The sequence below is a fragment of the Otolemur garnettii genome, unplaced genomic scaffold (assembly GCF_000181295.1).
Source record: "Otolemur garnettii isolate 467f Iridium unplaced genomic scaffold, OtoGar3 scaffold00124, whole genome shotgun sequence".
Taxonomy (NCBI): Eukaryota; Metazoa; Chordata; class Mammalia; order Primates; family Galagidae; genus Otolemur; species Otolemur garnettii.
The window spans coordinates 2380289-2399866 of NW_003852519.1; the positions used below are offsets into that span (position 1 = coordinate 2380289).

A 19578-nucleotide genomic window follows, 5' to 3' on the forward strand; every position below is an offset into this window, starting at 1 on the left:
TTTTGTTAGTGCTGTTTTATTTAATGTGTGGTCCAAGACAACTCTTCTTCCAATGTGCAGCAGAAAAAAAAAAAGGTTGGACATGCCTGTTCTACAGGCTCTAGGACAGCTACCTTCCTGAGTGACCACATGAGAGCCTCTCAGCCCTCAGAGAGATGGTAACACATGTGGTTTCAAAGATACCAGGTTAGAGTGGGCTTTCGAGATAACATTTACACAGCAAGTAAAATAAGCCAAGAAGGAAATAAAAATATGTACAGATCGTGTTTTCCCAAAAGAAATTTTAAGATAAAAGCAAGTATTCCTGGACCATCTTCACGGACTTTAAGGTAACATCCACTTGATTTCTTTGTGTTGTTTGGCAGATATTTTGGTCTCCATATGTCTCCATTGTTCGCTTTGGTTTTAATTAACAAACATGTTGAAAAATTATCTGAATCAGATTCGGATTTAACACTCAAGACAGTGGGAGTAAAAAAAATTTATAGAACTGAATCAACAGTAAATTGAGAAATCTTTATTATCCTGCAAAGAGAAACAGAATAAGTCAGCCCCTGCATAGGAGGTGTGTGCTGAGTCTTAGAGGACACAGTCCATTCATTTCCTAAGGCCACACATTGTGTTAGGAATAGAGTCAAAGACATGAGTGAGGTAGGAAGGTCACTGCTGTCATGGAACTCCTTTCCCTTATGAGGAAGGTAGATATTAAAGCATTAAATTGCCATGGTTTGAATAATAGCTTTATTGAAAAAGTATAAGATGCAGTGAACACACGTTAGCTAGTGATGCTAGGCCAAGGCTCAGGGATGACTTCCCAGCAGAGGTGGTGCCAGGACTGATGCCTGAGGAAGGAAGAGTACCAGGCAGGCAAAGGAATAGGGCACATGTGTCTGGAGGGGAGCAGCATGCTGAGCGGTGTGCTCTAGGCAGAGGGAGAACAGAGCTGGAAATGAGAAAGGGCGCAGTGTCTTCCAAGAACCAGAGGAAGCTCAGCTGCAGGAAGGTAGTGTTCAAGGCAGAGAATAGCATGAGGCAGTTTTGGAAAGACAGACAGGGCCCATGCTGTGAAAGGCTCTATAAACTACATTAAGAAAATTGGGCCTTATTATGGGAGCAATGAAAAGCCACTGAAAGGTATTAAGCAGGAGAGTGATGAAATCACATTTTCATTTTAGATCACTCTGGCTGCAATGTAGACTGAAAAGAAGCAGAAGAGAAAGCAGGAAGATCATGTGAGAGTCCCTGCAGTAATGCAGGTCAGCAGAGGTGGCCTGGGATGGGGTAGGGAGAGCACAGCATTCCAGGGGTACTGGGGGACTAAGACCTAGAGAAAATGATTTGATTGGCTATACACATCAGGAATATGGAATCAAGGACATCTTGGAAATTTTTATATTCTGCAGCTTGATCATAGGATGTATCCTTTGCAGTTTGGCTTGGAGAGGGTGGGAATGTGATGGGAAGGAAGATGTGCAGTTCAGCTTTGGATCTGGTGAGTTCTGAGGCCCGCGGCATCCAAAGGGACATACCTGGGCACAGTTAAAAGTACAAATCTGGGGCCCAAGGGAGAGCTTCTGGCAAGATGTCAGTTTGGGGATTATACAGACGTTAATTTTATCCCTGGCAACAAATGAGAAAAGAAGAGCATCTAGGAAAGAACCCTGAGAAACACTAATATTTAAGGGATGCACGAAGAAAGGGAGTGTGCTCAGGAGCCCAAGATGGCGCCACCAGAGAGGTGGAAGGAAATTCTACCAAACAGGAGTAAAATCTAGGAATGAGAGCAAGACAAGGAAGTTCAAGGTGGGAAAATGTGAGGATTAGATCACAAAGACAGCTACCTTAAAGCTGGTTTGAGTTTCAACCTCGAATTAGAAGATTAGTCTAGAGACTGCAGTCCAACCCCTTCTAGAAGCTACTTTCAACCTCCACTAAATGCATTTTAACATTCCCAGGGTACATTTTCTAATATTTTATTTCTTAAGCTGCAGGGTGAGTACCTAAGTATGCATTAAGGTTTTATAAATACATTTCTGTATGTCTGAGAGAAGTCAAAGTAAATTTAAAATGGATGTCCAAAACATTGTAAAGTGAAAGAAGGTCAGGCTATTGAACAGAAGTATAGTTATATTACCGCAGGTGTAAAATGGTAGATTTATATCCACATAAGTATATGCACACAGAGGCATGTCTGGAAGGATGGTTACTAAATTTTGTCAATGATTATCTCTGGTTAGTTGAATTTAGGGTCATTTTTATTTTCTTTGTTGTGTTCTATTTTGTTTGAATTTTTACAATGTATGTACAGAACAGTTTAATACACATATGAAACCACACAGATAAGCTATAGAATATTCTATGCCCACATAGTCATTGAATACCCTCGGGAGGATGCACTGTTGCCATGGCAGGGTTATGTGAGTTGAGGTCCTGCTAAACAAACCAGACTGAGAGCATTCCCACTCTTAAAGGCAGGGAGAGAGGAAACAAAAGAGAAATTTTTTTTAAAAAAAGCTTGTTCTTTTAAGGGAAAAATGCTCTTAATATGCCCACAGAACCATGTAACCTATTCTCCATTCCTTCTACAAACAGCCCAGGAATCAAAGGTAAGTGGACTGGCCCTCCCTTATTTCTAAGTGTACTGTATCTTACCTAGTGATTAAGTGGTCTTGATGGATAAGATAGGCCTGGACATAACTCCAAACTGACCACCAGCTTGCAGCATGACTTTGGATAACCTATACCTACAAGCCTATTCTCTTGTACTATAAAATCAAAACAGTTTTTAAAGGCTGCCTAATGTAGTTGTTTTGAAGATGAAATGAAGTAAAACATACAAATACTTAAAATTAACATCTAGCACATGGTAAATGCTCAAAACATCAGAATTATTTTGTATTTCTTTAGGATGAGCAAACAGGATAGCAAGGTTTGGATCCAAGATGGTTCCCTGCCCCCCCCCCATTCCTAATGGATAGCTGCCTCCAAGGACAGCCTCCACCCTGCTGCCATCTTGAACTGCTTTGCCCATAGTTCCTCAGCATCCAGCCCCAGTCTTTGAAGGTCTCCTCCAATCCCCACCATCAGAATGCCCTTTGCTCAGTACTCACCTATTTAGCATATTGGACTGGTAGATTCTCTTCTCATGGGTGTTGTAACAACTGCTTTTGGGCTCAGGGATGAAGCTGTGTTCAGACAGCATGTCAGAAGCAGCAGTAGTGATTATGGCGATGCCATCTCTCACTCTGGCGGGGAGGCCATAGTCCCACTCATCGTAGGATACAGAGATGAGCCCAGTGGGGAACTCCGAGGGCACTGTGTCTGTATCCCCTGCCACCAGACTGGGCACAATCCATGTGTAGCCATAGCCAGTCAGCCCTACTGAGTTAGCCACTTCAAAGATGTAGGTGGCTTCTTCCTTAGTACAGTAAAGAAGAATGATGGGGCTTTGAAGTTTCTTGAGCTGATTCTGGATCTTAGAATCTCCATCATCCAGTGACATGTCTAGTAAGAGGACCTCCTCCAGCTCCCAGCCTACAAAGCTATTCTCAATGGTGCTGCGGATCTTGTTCACAAAGTCCTGGTAGCCAGGGAAGTAGGTGGTGACAATAGAAAAGATGTACCAGTCATATTCTTCCATAATGTTGAGCATGACGGAAGCTTGCTGTTCAATTGATGGGCCAAACTGGAAGAACATGGAAGATTCATCCTAGAATAGTAAAAGTATAAAAAAAAAAAGAGAGAGAGAGAAAGAGAAGAAAAAGAAAAAAGAGAGAAAGAGGGAGAAGACAAATCAGACCAAAGGATGGTAATGGACAGTGTGAAATAATTGAACACAAAGATTTGTGTTAGTTATTTCTGCATGTAATACCTACTGTCAATAATATTTTTTACTGTCAATAAAATATTTTTTCAATATTTTAATTGAAGACATTTGTAACATCTTTCTTCCTAAAACTATGTCCTAGATGTCACAGAAAATCAATCTGTCTAATCTCCTTGTCTGAATTCCTGGTGTCATGGCCAATGCCTAAGGCAACTCCCCAAAATAAAATATGTACCAGTCATATTCTTCCATAATGTTGAGATATTATTGTTAATATGTCTATACTAAAACATATGAAGAGTCGTGTAAAGTGGAATAACGATTTTTAATGGACTCATGTCAGTTCATATCAGGTTTTGCTGTCAAATGAATTATACGAACACATATATACACACTCACACAGACATGCGCTCTTTTTTGAGGCTTTGGAATTTCTTGATGTGGATGTACCACTCAGTCACAGAGTGAATAATCCAAAATGCTGTCAATCTATACTCAAGGTGGTGGTATAGGCTCACCAGCCCAGAAGGTGAGGTGGTGTAGGCTATAGAGGTGGTATAGGCTCACCAGCCCAGGTGGTATAGAGGTGGTATAGGCTCACCAGCCCAGAAGATGGATGGTCCTCCTGCATGGATATTAGAGAGATGTTTGGGTACTACAATACATACTGATTGGATCAGGATATATTCTGTAAACACGTCACTATTAAATTGATAGCACATTTAGTTGGCCCACCAACTTCTGCTCTGATACTAAGATAGGCAAGTTAGAGGAAGGCTCAAATAGCATATCTAAGCTCCAAGTTAAAATTACTGGTATTCAATCAGGCTCACATATGATTAAGCTTTATTTTAGATCAGCTTAAAGCAGATGGCTCTTTCTTTTCCCTACGTAACACCACAGGTGTGGGGCTGACCTGCCTATTACACACATCCCTCCATCACTTCTGAACATCTTCTGTTTTCTCCTCCCTTTCCAGGAAGCAGCCATTTTCAATTTCTCCTATTTTAACCTATATTTTACCTGCTATTCTAAGATGTCAAGCCCTGCTTTTCATCTCTACCTTATAGCTAGAAGAATCTGAAACCACAAAATGAACACCTTCTCAGCCTTGTCCTTTCTCAGTCCATTTCTCCCTGATTTCCTACCGGATAATGGCACCTCTTTCCTTGGTCTGTGCCCCCTATCTTCTATCCCGTGGTTCATCTCCATTTTATAGCAACACAGGCTAACAAAATTGTGTCTTCCTCCAAGGGTCAGTTCTTTCTTTTCCTTCAACAAGAGCTTTAAAGTACAGTTACAAGAGACCTGGGCTTTTAAACAAAATTATATAGTGATTTCTTAGTTCAGGAACATATTGTTGTACAGCTGAGAAATTGCTGAGTGTTTCTCGGGCACCCACTATTGAAAAAAATACAGGTTGGGAAATATCCAGCTGGTGTCCAAAAACCCTGATTCAGCAATGAGAGCTGCCAGCCCCTTGGCCCTGCTAGAGCTCTGTTTCCTTCTCATGGCTTAAACTCTCCCCATTTTCCACAGGCTATCCAGAAAGAAACAGCAGATGCTTGATCATTTGGGAGGGACTTTTCCTGCCTAGGGTGAAATGGTGCTTACGACGGCAGCTCCTTTTTCAGCATTTAAGTGTGCAATTGAAGAGAAACAGCATAAGACTGTGGAATTCAGAAAAATAGGGAGGATAGGGCACCAAGAATGGTAAGAGAGTAGGAATTAATTCAGAATAGAATAACTATATTGCATGTGTCCACTCCAATCCTTGGTCAGCCCCTGTTCCTAAACCTGTCCTATAACACAATTACTACTCTTCAAGCAAAGGTGACCTTCTCCTTAGGTTATAAAATGCAGTGATGCTGTGTTGTGAATGTTTATATCCCCTCAGATTCATATATGTCAAAATCCTAACTCCCAGTATAATGATGGTATCAGGAGATAGAGCCTTGGGAAAGGTGATTAGATCACAAGGGTAGAGTCCTCATGAATGAGATTAGTGCCCTTAATAAAGAGGTCCCAGGCAGCACATATAGCTCAGTGGGTAGGGTGCCAGCACATATTCCCAAGCTGGCATGTTCAAACCCAGCATGGGCCAGCTAAAGAACAATGACAACTGCAACAACAACAAAAAAAAATAGCCAGCCACTGTGGCAGGCACCTGTAGTCTCAGCTACTAGAGAGGCTGAGGCAAGAGAATTGCTTAAGCCCAAGAGTATAAAGTTGCTGTGAGTTGTGATGCCACAGCACTCTCTGTGAGCAACATAGTGAGACTCTGTCTCAAAACAAACAAACAAACAAAAAACAAAACAATAAAGAGGCCCCAGGGAGCTGCCTGCCCCTTCTACCGTGTGAGGACCCAGGAAGAGGGCACCATAGATGAACCAGAGAGTGAGTCCATCAGATGCCAAGTCTGCCAGTACTTTGACATTAGACTTCTCAGCCTCCAGAACTGTGAAAAATAAATTTCCGTTGTTTATAAACCACCCAGTTTATGTTATTTTTTTATAGTTGCCTGAATAGATTAAGAAAAGTACAGATCCAGGATAATAGAACATAATCATTCCAAGACTTGTCAGGCACCTACAGGGAACCACCACAACAGAAGAGAAAGACCAGGGACCAAACAGCTCACCTAGAACAGCTACCACTTTAAAGAAATATCCATTTGTTTTTCTTATTATGCTTCCAAGTAAAGGAAATTTTCAGGATTCCCAAATGAGAAATATTATCACGTGAGCTTCTACAAGCCCAGTGGTTATAGCAAAGCAAAAAAGCTTTCAAATACACCTTCTGGTGTACAGGCTTGGGATGAAAGGGATCCCAATCGCATACAAAGTAAGCCTACCTTTTCTGTGATAAATGAAGAAGGTTCACCAGATGGTTCTTAAAGACATGCAAAGTTCTACGTACGGTGAAACCACAGCTTACTGGAGTCCATAGTAAGCTCAAGAGAGATCTTTGAGAGAAAACCCATGAGGGTCCATACTAAATGAGCTCATGCTAATGAAATTGAATTTAAAGGAAAATTGTCTATTAGATACCTACCTGACCTCTCCCTCTCTTAGCCTTTTTCTAATACTCTCTCACAATTATAAAAGGCTTATAAAGATACTGCCAGCAATAATATGGAGGGAGCCAATGAATGGTGAGTGTAAGAAAAGAGAAAAATTGATATGGCTCCATCAAACCCCCCCCACCACACACACATCATTATCTTACCGTCTGATTCTACTGTCCTCCACAATCTCCTCCTTTTTCTAACTCTTCTGGTCCCATCAATGTCCAGCTCAACCATTTTATTTTGCCAATCCTTCATTAAATAAGGCTACTTTATATGACTATTTTATCTGGCACCAAAAGAACGTTAATGAAGCCAAACAGAAATCAAGAAACAGAGTTATAGTTTGGGCCAATGTTTCCCGGCATAATGAGTAGTCTGGCATTATTAATTTAGTTGACACATCAATCTGGTGTCCAGTGATCGGGAAGGGAACAGCTCTTTTTCAACAAAGCTTTGAGCTAACTATAAGTTCAGACAGTGACAGGCCCTGCAAATTATGGTTGCAGCCACAAATCAAAGGGCAATCTTCATGTGTGCATGGAGTGGAAAGGACTGGTAGCCACGCATCTATCTTTGCAGGCACCCAGCATGTACTGTGATTACCACAAGAGATGGAGGATGAAGGACAGAGATATAATTCTGTTTGCAGCTCACTATGCTTTCCCACTTATATGCTTTCCCACTTTCTGTCCCCTAATGCATTATAAAATGTTAACCCGCAGGGGTCCTTGGAGTCTCCTCCTGCAGTGAAGACTCCCAAATTTATTGTATTAATGTACTCTGCAATTTGTCTTGCAAGCATCCTTTAATGCATAAAGGGCCACCTTAGCTGAGATGAGCAGTTAGCACCAGAAAGGCAGAATTGTAAATCAGACTCCAGCCATCTAGAATCTTTATGTTGGACCCCCATCACTCTGACACTCATGGTGTTTATTTACTAGTAAGAAGAAACAAAAAGTACGTTTTCATCTTATTATCTGCCTCAGAAAATAATTGCCTAAAGAATTAGCAGTGAATGAGATTTTTCTTCTGTGTCACCTAGATCCCATACCAATCCACTTTAGAAATAAAATACTAAATGTCCCAGCTGCTGACATTTCCCTGGGTGATAGGCTTCTTCTCAGCACCCCCTTGGGGGATTATCTCACCTGAGGAGAGCTATATGACTCTTCCTGGGGTAGGTGATGCTAAAAGATTGGTTGTCAAGGGTACAAAGACTCAATCTTCTTGCCCTGACTCTGGACAACTCTAAAGGGTTCGTCCATCTTCAAATTCCCTAGAAGGTTGGCTGGAGCTTCTATTAAAGCCACATGACACTAGCACATCTCCTCTGCCCAGCCCTGCCTAATCTTTCCTTCCCTTTCACAATGCTGATCTCAAGAGCACTTCCTAATAAACCTCCTGCACACTTACTTCAGCCTCAGAGTCTCTTTCCCAGGGAAACCGACTCCATCCATTTCCCCTTTCTCAACATAGAAAAGAGATGGCTTAAAAGAGAACATATCTATTTGCAAATACTAAATGACATACAGTAGAAAGACAAGTCTTTGCTCATTAGATCCAGAGGAGAGAATTGGAAACAATGAGTAGAAATATTAAAAGGCATTATTTGACCCAACATAAGAAATCAATTTACGATTATAGCTTTTTAAAATGGAACGGGCTTCATAAGGTAGTGAGCTCTTGGTTGCTGTAAGTATTCAAATAGGAGCTAAATTATCACCTGCAAAGAGAAAGTGTTTCTCCCCAGTACATAGTCTGGAAAACTGCATGCTCACCTGTAAGACTGAGTTCAAGTGCAAAGTCTTCCATGTCCATCATCTTTTCTTACTTCCCCTGGTCAAGTTAGCTCTGTCTCCACTGGGCTTTTGCAACATTTGGCACATGCCTCTGTGATAACATTTATCACACAGTAAACATTCATGTTTGCCACCTCCCAGGAAAAAATGTGTATTTCTCAAGAACAGAAGTTGTGCCTTATTCATCTCTAGATCCTCTGGTGGCGCATGAAAAATTTTCCTAATGCTCATTGTATTAATACTATAAAGAAGTTTCCTTTACCAGGTGGGAAACGTACTGTAATGCCCCTGGGTGGTCTTATCTAGTTCTAATTTTCCACACTAATGGTACATATCTACCTCATGGAAACAAGGCTTGCTTGAAAAGTTATAAACACACTGCATTTTTAGAACATGTCAGGGAATCCCTGTTGTAACTAGAGTGGCAGAAAATGCTACCACTCAGTTATTTCCTCTCCTTTGCAGCAAACTCCTTGAAAGCATCATCTGTACTCATTTCCTCCAATTCCCCTTCTCCTATTCTCATAAACTGACTCCAAACAGACATTCAACCCCATTGCTCAGTTGACATTCCTCTTGTAAAAAGCAGTGGTGACTTTGGTAGTGCCAACACCAGCATCAATTTGCAGTCATCCTCACCCTCCAGTAGCATCTGACGTCCTCCACCCCATCACTACAACAACCTACTCCATGGTCCCCTGCCTCTGCCTCAACCCCTACAGTCTACACTCAACAAAGAAGCAAGATGATCCTTTTAAAATTTAAATCATACTAGGTTATTCTCTATCCCAAGCCCTCAATGAATCACCAATGCACCAAAAAGAAATAGCTAATGCCCTTGATTTGGACTCCCCATCAGCCCTAGGACCCCAGGATGCCTCGCACTCTGGCTTCTCTTGAACACACCTGCACATTCCTGCTCCAGACCTTGACTCTAGCTGTCTTCTCTGCCTGAAACTCTCTTCCATCAACTATTCAGATATCTGCAGGGTTAACACATGCACCTCTTCCAAGTCTCTGCTCAAATCACACCTTCTCAACAAAGCCCCTCAATCCTGACCACGCAATGGAAGCTGCTGCCTGTCCTCCCTTGTCATGGCACATCAGATCCCCTTATCTTCCTCCACTTTTTATTTTTTGCCATAGCATTTATCACCATCTGCTGACTATATGATTATGTATTTGGTATATTTATTATGAACTTCCTGTCTCTTCCCCACTAAATGTGAACACCAGGAGGGCAGGGGTAAGTATTTATTCATTGCTATAACCCAACTCCCCTTTTGGGGTTTAGTGAGTTCTCAGTAAATATTTATTGAATTTAAAAAAAAATAAAAAACAGGGTAATTGATGCTACAACCAGATAATTCTCAAATCTACCTTTGCTCTAATTGCCATTATATTTTTCAAGTATCTTAAAACCTTTCACATTATTCATATGTTAGTAATTTACAATGTCATAGAGATTATGATCCTGTTGGGACATTAGAGTAGACACTAGTGTGGTTGAAATAAGTATAGTTTTCCTACTAGTCCCTTTCCTATGATATGAATGAAGAAAACCTTCCTTCTGCTCTTCCAACTTCAGTTCTTGAGTAAGATCTGTGTGTGAATAAGGCTAGAATGGCTAGGCTTTCACTAAAGACATTCTCCTCTGCCCCCAGATTAGGAGGGCAAGTATAGATATGACAAGGTCATAGTCAGGGTTAAGGATAAGTCAGGGTTATGAGGCTGCCCTGAGAAGTCTTGGGTATTCCTTCTTTACTTTTCTCACCTTTAGACAGAGCTGAAGCAGAAATGTGGGAGACAAGATCTCTTTTATCTTCCAAAATAAGGAGAAAGACTTTACTCACCCGATCCCAAGACACGATCTCCTCTGATGACCAGAAATTCTGATACCACCTCATTATCTTTTTTAGGTGACTAAGGCTGGAGTTGGAGCTAGCTCCTCGGGATGGGTTTGAACAGTGTCAGAGTTTTGTGAGCAATGCCTAGCAAGATAGGGAGAATCTCTGACATTCTCTAGACTCACCATTAATCAGAAATATCACAACTGAAACACACAATGGGAGCACATTGATGGAAAATCATGATTTTTCTGCCTTTTAAATGCCAGACCTATTCTTTTCTTTAAATCCCTGCACATAAAGGAGAAAACTCTTAGGTTTTCAAAAGCCTGTGATCAGAAAGTCAAGCAGATTGGGCTAGTTCAAGAACTACTCTGGATAACTAAACAGCACCCACAGAAGCCAGCATTCTTTTCATTTTTCATTCCTTCTGTAGATAATTGTGCTTTCTCCTTGAGTTTTGCCCCATTTTCCTCCCTGAGGGGGGTCTCTCTTTGGAATTTGGTTTGATCACCAAATTTAAGCCACAGCTGAGGAACAAACTGAAGGCATTGACTTTGAAAATGTCTACAAGGTTCTACATTGTCTCAGTCTCAGAGACAATTTTATACCAAGAAGAAAGCTTGCAAGCAACAGAAAGGGCCATAAGAGGGGAAGAATGAAAAGGCAGATTCCCTCTCACTAAGATACCCAAATGAATTACAGAATTAAAGTAAAGGCACAAAGGGCCTGAAGAATAAGAAGAGCACTTCTAGACTGTGCCTGTGCTCCCCTGCAGGGTATCAGGACTGCCAAAGTCTTAACAAGCCTATTTCATTTCATCTTAAATTAAAATTCCTCGCTATGGCTTGCTCCATTATGCAAATCAAAACAATTCTCAGATGGATTGACTTGTATTTTTATTAAGAGGTTCTTTTCTATAAAAGAACAAGCTGACAAGTTCAGCAACAATCAAGCTCGGAGACTGAATAAATGCATTTTTACATAAACGCAAGGGAAGAAGCTAGAGGAATAGACAAGGTTGAAAAAAAATGAAACCGGTAGAAAAAAAATCACGTAAATATATTAAACTAACAGTAGTAATTAGGTAGTAGGGTTATTCATATCAGACTAAATTTATTTAGACAAATTTATAAAATCAAGTGTGTCCGACTTCAGTATAGACGGGGGCATTTAACAGAACAAAATAAAAGATCTTATAAAACTAACCCTAATAACCAAGGGGAAAACAGATCACTTCTTATTAAGTATGAAATACTAAATCCAAAATTGCCTTATGCCATCGAAATCTTTCCATTTAACTTAAGCCGAAAGGGTAGAGTCTGCAAAATAACTGTGATTATTATTAAAGAGCAGGGTTGAGTAGGAACCAACCCTGATGGTACTTGACGTCCTAGCAGCATTTTTTAAAAGTAAAGATGTTGACATTTTTCTCAAATAAATTAACATTCCCATCTCTTCAAATGCATTTGATCAGAACATCACGTTCATAGGCCAAGGGGAATAGAGAAGTGGGGAGATGCCCTAAAGAGCGGAAGGATAGAAACGGCATTTATATTTGATTAAGCTATGAGCGCTGGTGCCTCATCTGTTGTCAAAAATAACACAGGCGCTGGTTGCAGACACTGCTTGTGTTTATACACATGGGTCTATTCAAGGGATCTCTGTTGCAGGCCCATATGGAGAGAAAGACTAAGCATGGCTGAACTTAGAATTTGGATCAGTCATGCTTGCTTGGCGACAGATTAATAAGCCATTGTCTCCAATGGTTAGACCCAGAAAGAAGTTCTCTGTGGAAGTTGTTTTCATCGAAATCCAGTGACCTGTTTTCCTAGGTCTTTCGATTGGGAAACTGATCGCTACTTCCTCACATACAGCAAAGTATGGCTGTTCACAATCAAAGCAGCTTTGAATTTCTTCACATCACCCAAACCAATTTGGTCCTCCGTCTAAAACAGGCGATGCATTTTGAAGGGCTCCAGAAATGAAAATAAAATTGCATACAGGCAGATTAAAAAAAAAGTGTTCAACAATTTGTCAGCAGTTGCAGTCTTAGCCTCATTCAGTGATAGAATTAAGAACGTTAGTCCTCAGCCACTGCCCTCTAATCTTTCAAACGGGACTGGCCAAGTACCGTCCTCACCAACACCATCTTCTGTAGACTACTCTGAGCCCTGGATTGGAGCCTGGCTGTGTGCAGACCTGGCTACCAGATGAAGCCTTCCTTTCATGCACCTCCCATGCGCCCGTTCCAATGGGTTAAGCTGCTTCTTCATGTCCTGATTTTTACTCCAGTCTCCGTTGGATAAAGAACCTTCATGTACTTTGCACGGTTCCTGAGAAACTGCCTAAACCCTTGGTGCTGGGCAGATGCCACCTTCGGTCCGATGCCCTCTCCCCTTTTCCACATGTATACTCTACAGAGCGAGATGATTAGTGCATTATTGATGCCAACACATTTTTGTTGCTTTTTTCACTACTATTTATCAAATTCCTGCATACTTATACCAGTCTGAAGCACACTGACAAGGTTATCTGGTCCTACATTTAAATAGAGTACTCAGAGCTTGCTGGCCTCTACTCTGTGGCAGGAAACCCCACAGGCAGGATTAAGTACCATCTTTTTCAGCTCTCTGACTCTCTCTTGACCCATTATTCAGATCCTACTTTGCCTACCCTGCAAATGATGTCCAGGGTTTGATTGGTTGCATCCAAGTTTGAGATTCTTGTTTGTTTCTCCTTGTCCAGAATTATTCAACTCTTACTTCGCTATGTCTCATTATGGCTACTGGTTATCAGCACTAAAAGTAGAGCTCTAAGAATTTAGAGTTCCTAACTGCTTACCCTTCATTTTCTTTCCCTCTAGCTCTGGGCATACAAAGTCTGGTTAAGAGTATAACACAATCTCCTAGAACAGATGCCTGTCCCCTAATCTGGTATAGAGGAGGCAAATCAGAAGAAAACCATAGTAAAACTATTTTCCAAACTGCACAGTCTTGTCTGTAGTCCTAGAAAACAGCGTATCACCTTCTCTATTCATACAAATAAGGAGTGGTTGGTTTAAAAGATACAAAATGCTATGGATCCAGCTTCCAGAACAGTGAAGGGTCATTTTCTGATGCAGGCTGGCACCTCTAACTTACCAGTACTAACCTTGGCAACATCCCTGGAACCCACCTGGTCTCGGTTCTGTACTGCATCCCAGGCTGAGGCTTCTTCCTCTTTGCCTCCCTTTGCCCACATTCCCTAATTCCATAGATAAAGACCCCACTGGAATGTCCTAACTGGCCTATACCCTGAGTCCAGCCAGTGTTTCCATTCTTCTCTTTGGGGCCTTGGGTAGTTGAAGTGCTGTCAATATTTCAACTTGATTCCAGGAGATTGACCAAGCGGGGACAAGTCACAGCAATCACTCCATTCAAGGGAAGTACCAAAGCTGGCAGAGATAAGAATAAATCTTTCCCAGAAATAAGAACCAACAAGTAAAAGAATGGCCTATATACTCATTCTTATTCTGAAATGTATTTGCTTGTCTGTTTTTAAACCACATTCAGCAGTCTCCAACATTTCTAAATTGATAGCATTTCTCCTGAATACTTTTGCTCTGATAGAAGTAAGCAAGCAGAGAAAGAGGTCTTCCAGAGAAAGCAGAAGGCAGCTCAGGGCTTGTTCTTTCACCCACCCACATTGGACTCTCTGCAGTACACAGCCATTGTTACAATCAGATCCTAACATTTATTAATTGCCAATTTGGATTCTTCACCAAGAGGCCTCTGCCTATCGATGAATCATCCCAGCCAAGTCTGAGTGTTACCTGAAATTTCATTTTCTTTAGAATTGGCAGTAAAAAACTCACGTGAAGGTACCAGGCTCACATCAGCTGACAATGTATTCTATCCATGATAACATAACAAAATGGAGCATCCTTGTGGTTCGGGATTGACATTTTTTTCAGATCAATATGAGGGTACAAATGATTCAAGTGATTAGGTTACATTGTTTGTGCTTGCCAGGTAAAGTTCAAATTGTAGTTGAGCCCTTTACCTAGGGGATGTGCTGTACAGTTACTTTAGACTGTGCCTAGTAGGTGAGAGGTTACCAATCCACCTCCTTCCTCCTCTCTCCCTTTTCCCTCCCCTCTACCCCATTGAATTTAATTGTGCTTTTCTCTTGTGTGGGAATAGTTAGTTACCTGTTGGTCTCATATTAGGATTTCATACTTTGGATCTTTGCATTTCCATTCTTGTGATACTTTACTAAGAAGAATGTTCTTCCACTCCATCCAGGTTAATACAAAAGGTGTAAATAAAATCTCCATCTTTTATGGCTAAATAGTATCCCATGGTATACATATGAGACAGTGTATTAATTCACTCAAGAGTTGATGGGCGCTTGGGTTGATTCCACATCTTGGCAATTGTGAACTAAGCTGCACTGAATATTCTAGTGCAAATGTCCGTATGGTAAAATGAACAGAACCTTCTCTGAAGAAGACAGATGAATGGCCAATAAACACAAGAAAAAAATGTTCTTCATCCCTAATCATCAGAGAAATGCAAATCAAAACCACCCTGGGATACCACCTAACCCCAGTGAAAATAGCCCACATCACAAAATCCCAAAGCTGCAGGTGCTGGCATGGATGTGAAGGGAAACACTTTTACACTGTTAGTAGAATTGTAAATTAATATAGGCTCTATGGAAAGAAGTATGGAGAATCCTCAAAGAGTTAAAAGTACACCTTCCATTTAACCCCACAATCCCATTACTAGGTACCTACCCAGGAGAAAGAAAGCAATGACATTTTGATATTAATTTTGTGCCACTGAAACGTGCCAACATCTTTTAGAAGCAGAGCTGTATCTCACCGTCAGCCCCAAATCTCAGAGAGCGGACATTCACCACTGTGGTTTGAGAAGACACTAGTCCAGCTCAGAGTAGGACCACCATGAAGACAGTTTAGGAGAATGTGAGATGGATCTAGATTATTTTCCAGTTCTTCAGAAAAAATCTCATAATTTTTTTCAGTTGCTAATGCCAATAAGTCCAGCAATCCTGACTTTCAGAAATGTATCCCTTTGTCTGTCTTGATTCCGTTATGCTGCAGACTAAGCTCTTAAGGGCTCTCATGCTCTCCTGGATGAAAGGCACATAATCAGTCCTCAAAAATGGCATCAAACTGCAACAAACCGAAGTCAGATGGATGATGGTTTGTCATTACCTTGTGTATGACGATTATTACTAAACCCACTCTCAGCCTTTCCTTTCTGAGCCTAAATAGTCCCCTTCCCCCGTTTCTCTCTTCTTTTAGTTCTTATGACAATATTTGTAGAGTTGCTTACAGGGTACTATGCTCTGTACATGAATTATGGAAATCGATTCCTATAACCCACTGTTTTATGGATGGAGAACATGAGTTCAGAGAAGTAACAGGACCTGCCCAAGGTAACTACTGGGAAGAAAACTTGGACAGGTCTGACATGGAGTTTAATACACTCATGTGTATTAAAGTCAAATTAAACTCAACATACGTCCTCAAATTTCCTTTATTCATCTCTGTAGCTTCCATCTGAACCATCTATACATCCTCATTTAATAGTGAAGCACACACAAGAAGATCACAGTCATCTAGTTAAAGTCTAACCCCTGCCTGCATACGACAGAAATTATTTTCCTGGGTTCCCTAAGCTGCAGTCCCATGCATCCACCCACTGGCCCTGCTAACTAGTGGTGGACATAACACATGCTACTACTCTACTCTCGAAGGGGTGTCCAGCCTTTTGGCTTCGCTGGGCCACGCTAGAAGAAGAAGAGTCATCTTGGGCCTCACATTAAATACTAACAAAAACTTATGAGCCAAAAAAAAAAGTCGGTGCATAATTTTCATGATATCTGCCACCACTGGTAAGCAAAAACGTCCTCACATAATCTGCATGCAGCCCACTGGCCACAGGTTGGACACCCCTGCCAGTATTCTTCTGTTGGATGTGAAAACTGGCTCCTTACAATCTTAGTATTTGCTCATCTATCACATATTTATTAAATGTCTATCAGGTGCTGTAGGAAGTAGAAATGAAGTATAGTCATCATACTCATTTTCAAGTGAGCTAATTGGAAGATCAAAATACACAAAATAATTGATGGTGTTTTAAACTTGATAAATATCATAGGAATGATGAGAAGAGTATGCCAGGACAGCTATATTTTCTAAGCTTCTTTCTACTTACTCCTCTCTTTGCTCCATTTTCTCACCAGTTCCATACACTGAGCAAACTAAATCCATGTGCCTTTCAGTCCAAATGCTGCCAGACTGTGGATAGAAACAGAAGCAACACTTGGCCTTGAACTTAGCCTTAGATATCCTCAGATACACAATGACCCTCTGATATTTACTATCTCAGACAGTGAGGTAGGAGCTGATGGGCATACCATGTGGTAGCGTATCCCTGAATCATATCCCCAGTCCAGATAAATTACCGGTATATATAAACCTTTTTCCATGATCTACCCAGCCTTTCATTTTCATCTCAGAAGATTAGATTAGTATGATAGGATGAGTCCTTTACAAAGTCAGGCTACTCAGTTAAAAAACCTTCTTCTCTTCAAATGATTGCAAATTGATTCTGTTAAGATTTTTATTCCTTTAGAAAAGCTAGGAGAATAATAATTCCTAGTCCCTTCTCTTCCCGGTGTATTTGATTTCTTCACAGTGGCCTTTTTCCTCTAGCCCTCCAGTAGTTTTCAATAATTATACACACTGGTCAGGAGATGAATCAATTATTTTAGTACTTTTTGAATAACCATGACCCGGACTTTCAAATTTAAATCCAAGCAACTCATAAAAGTAGCCTGACACCAAATTTTCCTTCTCCAGTTCAAATGATTAATTGCCATGTGCCATTCATTTAAAAATAATAGATGGCTACCTAAATGCTATCAGTTCTCAAAACTGCCTCTATGTCTATTAAAGAAATATAATGAGTTTTTTTTTTTTTTGGTTTGTTTTCTTACTGAGAAAAAGTATCAGAAAATAAGATCAGTATGCTTTAAGAGCTGCTTTTATTCTTGGCCCCATGAAATTAAATGAATGTATAGTAACAATGTTATCCCTGTGTATTAGCTGTATAAATAGAAACATAGTTTCTCACCTTTTGTGAAAAAAATGGGATGCAATCTGAACTAAAAGGGCTCCAGGGTGGGGTACAATGTCTATGTCTGTATTTTGATGTGGTATATTGGTTCCATATGTAACAACTTACAGCAGAATCACCAGAAATCATAGATTTGGTTTGTAAGTTATGCTTCACATGAAGAGGAAGAGGAAGGCTATCTTGGCGCACAAGGAAATGTCCCCTTTTATTCATATTCCTGAGTTCCATGATGGTTCAAAGATTAGCATAATTATCTAAACAATAGTCACCAAAAGACCTCCCACTAAGGAATTCCACTGCATCAGTAACCTAGTTACACTACCCCAGCCAACACTGAAAAAAAAAAAAAACTTAATTGGCTGTATTTATTAAAAATTTCCACTTTGCTCAGTGATGACTTCTAGAGTCAGAATGAGTTGAGCCTCCTCCTTCGATATGTTGAGCAATCATATCCATCCATGCCCAATTTCTTTTCACATTAACTTCCCCAGCTCACAACCTCAGCTGTTGTTCACACAGCACAGCGTAGGTGCTCTTGATGAGAGGCATGTGGGCTAAAGCAGCCCATCTTTGAGCTGCTCAATGCCAGTGGTCTAGGCCTGTCTAGAAAAAATGAGCTGAGGCTATCAGACCCCCTCCGTCTCTCTTAGGAACTTGAACCCCAAAACCTTAAAAGAATGGCAGGTCTTTCACCTATATTAGGAGGCAGAGTAGGGGCCATGACCACCAACGTCACAGCACTATGAAATACAATGAAGCAGAAGCTATGGGACCACAGGGGAAGCAGAAAGGGATGAGGACCAGACACATTGGAAAACCAGAGATATTTAAAATACAGTTCAGATGTCCTTGAGAGAGACCTAGTAGGCAGCTGGCCTGGGCGTGCTCTTTGTTCCTCCCAGCTTTCCAATTCTCTCCAGGTATATCCTCTTAATAAACTTCTTGGTATTTTGTTTTTATATTTCTTGTTATTTTTGCAACACCTTAGTTGGTCTTTGCTCTTGCTAATTAAAAGAGCCTACCTAGAAAGAAAAGGGTCATCCCTAGTTACTATTTCCTTGCTTAGATTCCTGAGAAAGACAGAGGGATTCTGATAGTCTCAGTTCATTTTTTTTAGCCAGGCCAAGAATAAAATTCTAGGAATTTATTCTACAGCTTCCCATTTTCATGAGGGAGACATCTGCCTCCGTGACTTTACCTTGTTCAGAATTCAACAGAGCAGGGCTAGGGCGAGAGTCAGGCTTCAGACTTCATCCGCAAGTGGGGGGAGACAGAGTCTCCTTACTGACATAAGGCCATTACCACAAGAACCTCCCTCAGTTACCTAAGACCTTTTTCTTATTCCCCATTCTGCTTTCACCCACTGTCTGACTGTAACATTCATTCAACCGTGGCCTTTGTGTAAAATGGCTCTCAACCTGGATGGTGTACTGGCTGCCTTCATTCTCAGAGCCGGCACACATGCTCCCAAGCTCTCAGGCACGTCTCTGAAGGTGCAGCCATGGACGTGGGCAGCATCCTCCGTCTGTTCTCTCTCTCCAGCCACTGGTACTTGTTCAGTATGCAGCTTATGGCTAACAACTGGGTACAGCAAGCAGGTGTAATTTACTCGGAGATAAAGTCAAATCATGTATTTGAAGCTTTACAGTGTACTTAGAGATAAAGACTGCTTCCACAAGGTACGTAACAGATATTAACAGTACCACATCCCTTTCACAGGCATCGCAAAGGTTAATGAAAAGATGCTTACAGACTTGTCCCCTAAGATAAATAAAGCAGGTGGCTGGCAGCAGGTCACACAGATTGGCTGGGGACAATGAAAGATGATGAGCACAGTCCAGGATGCCCTGGGACGAGGTGGGTTCTCCACATTGTCTGAAGCCTT

The 19578-nt window shown here is 41.0% G+C and overlaps 1 protein-coding gene across 1 annotated transcript in view; it reads right to left on the bottom strand.

Moving 5' to 3' along the window:
* GRIN2B (glutamate ionotropic receptor NMDA type subunit 2B) overlaps positions 1-19578 on the bottom strand; it is a 309065-nt gene that overhangs the window by 188028 nt on the left and 101459 nt on the right. The window contains exon 2 of the mRNA XM_003797783.2: positions 3111-3709. Coding sequence (XP_003797831.1) covers positions 3111-3709 — 599 coding nt within the window. The remainder of the gene's footprint in view (positions 1-3110; positions 3710-19578) is intronic.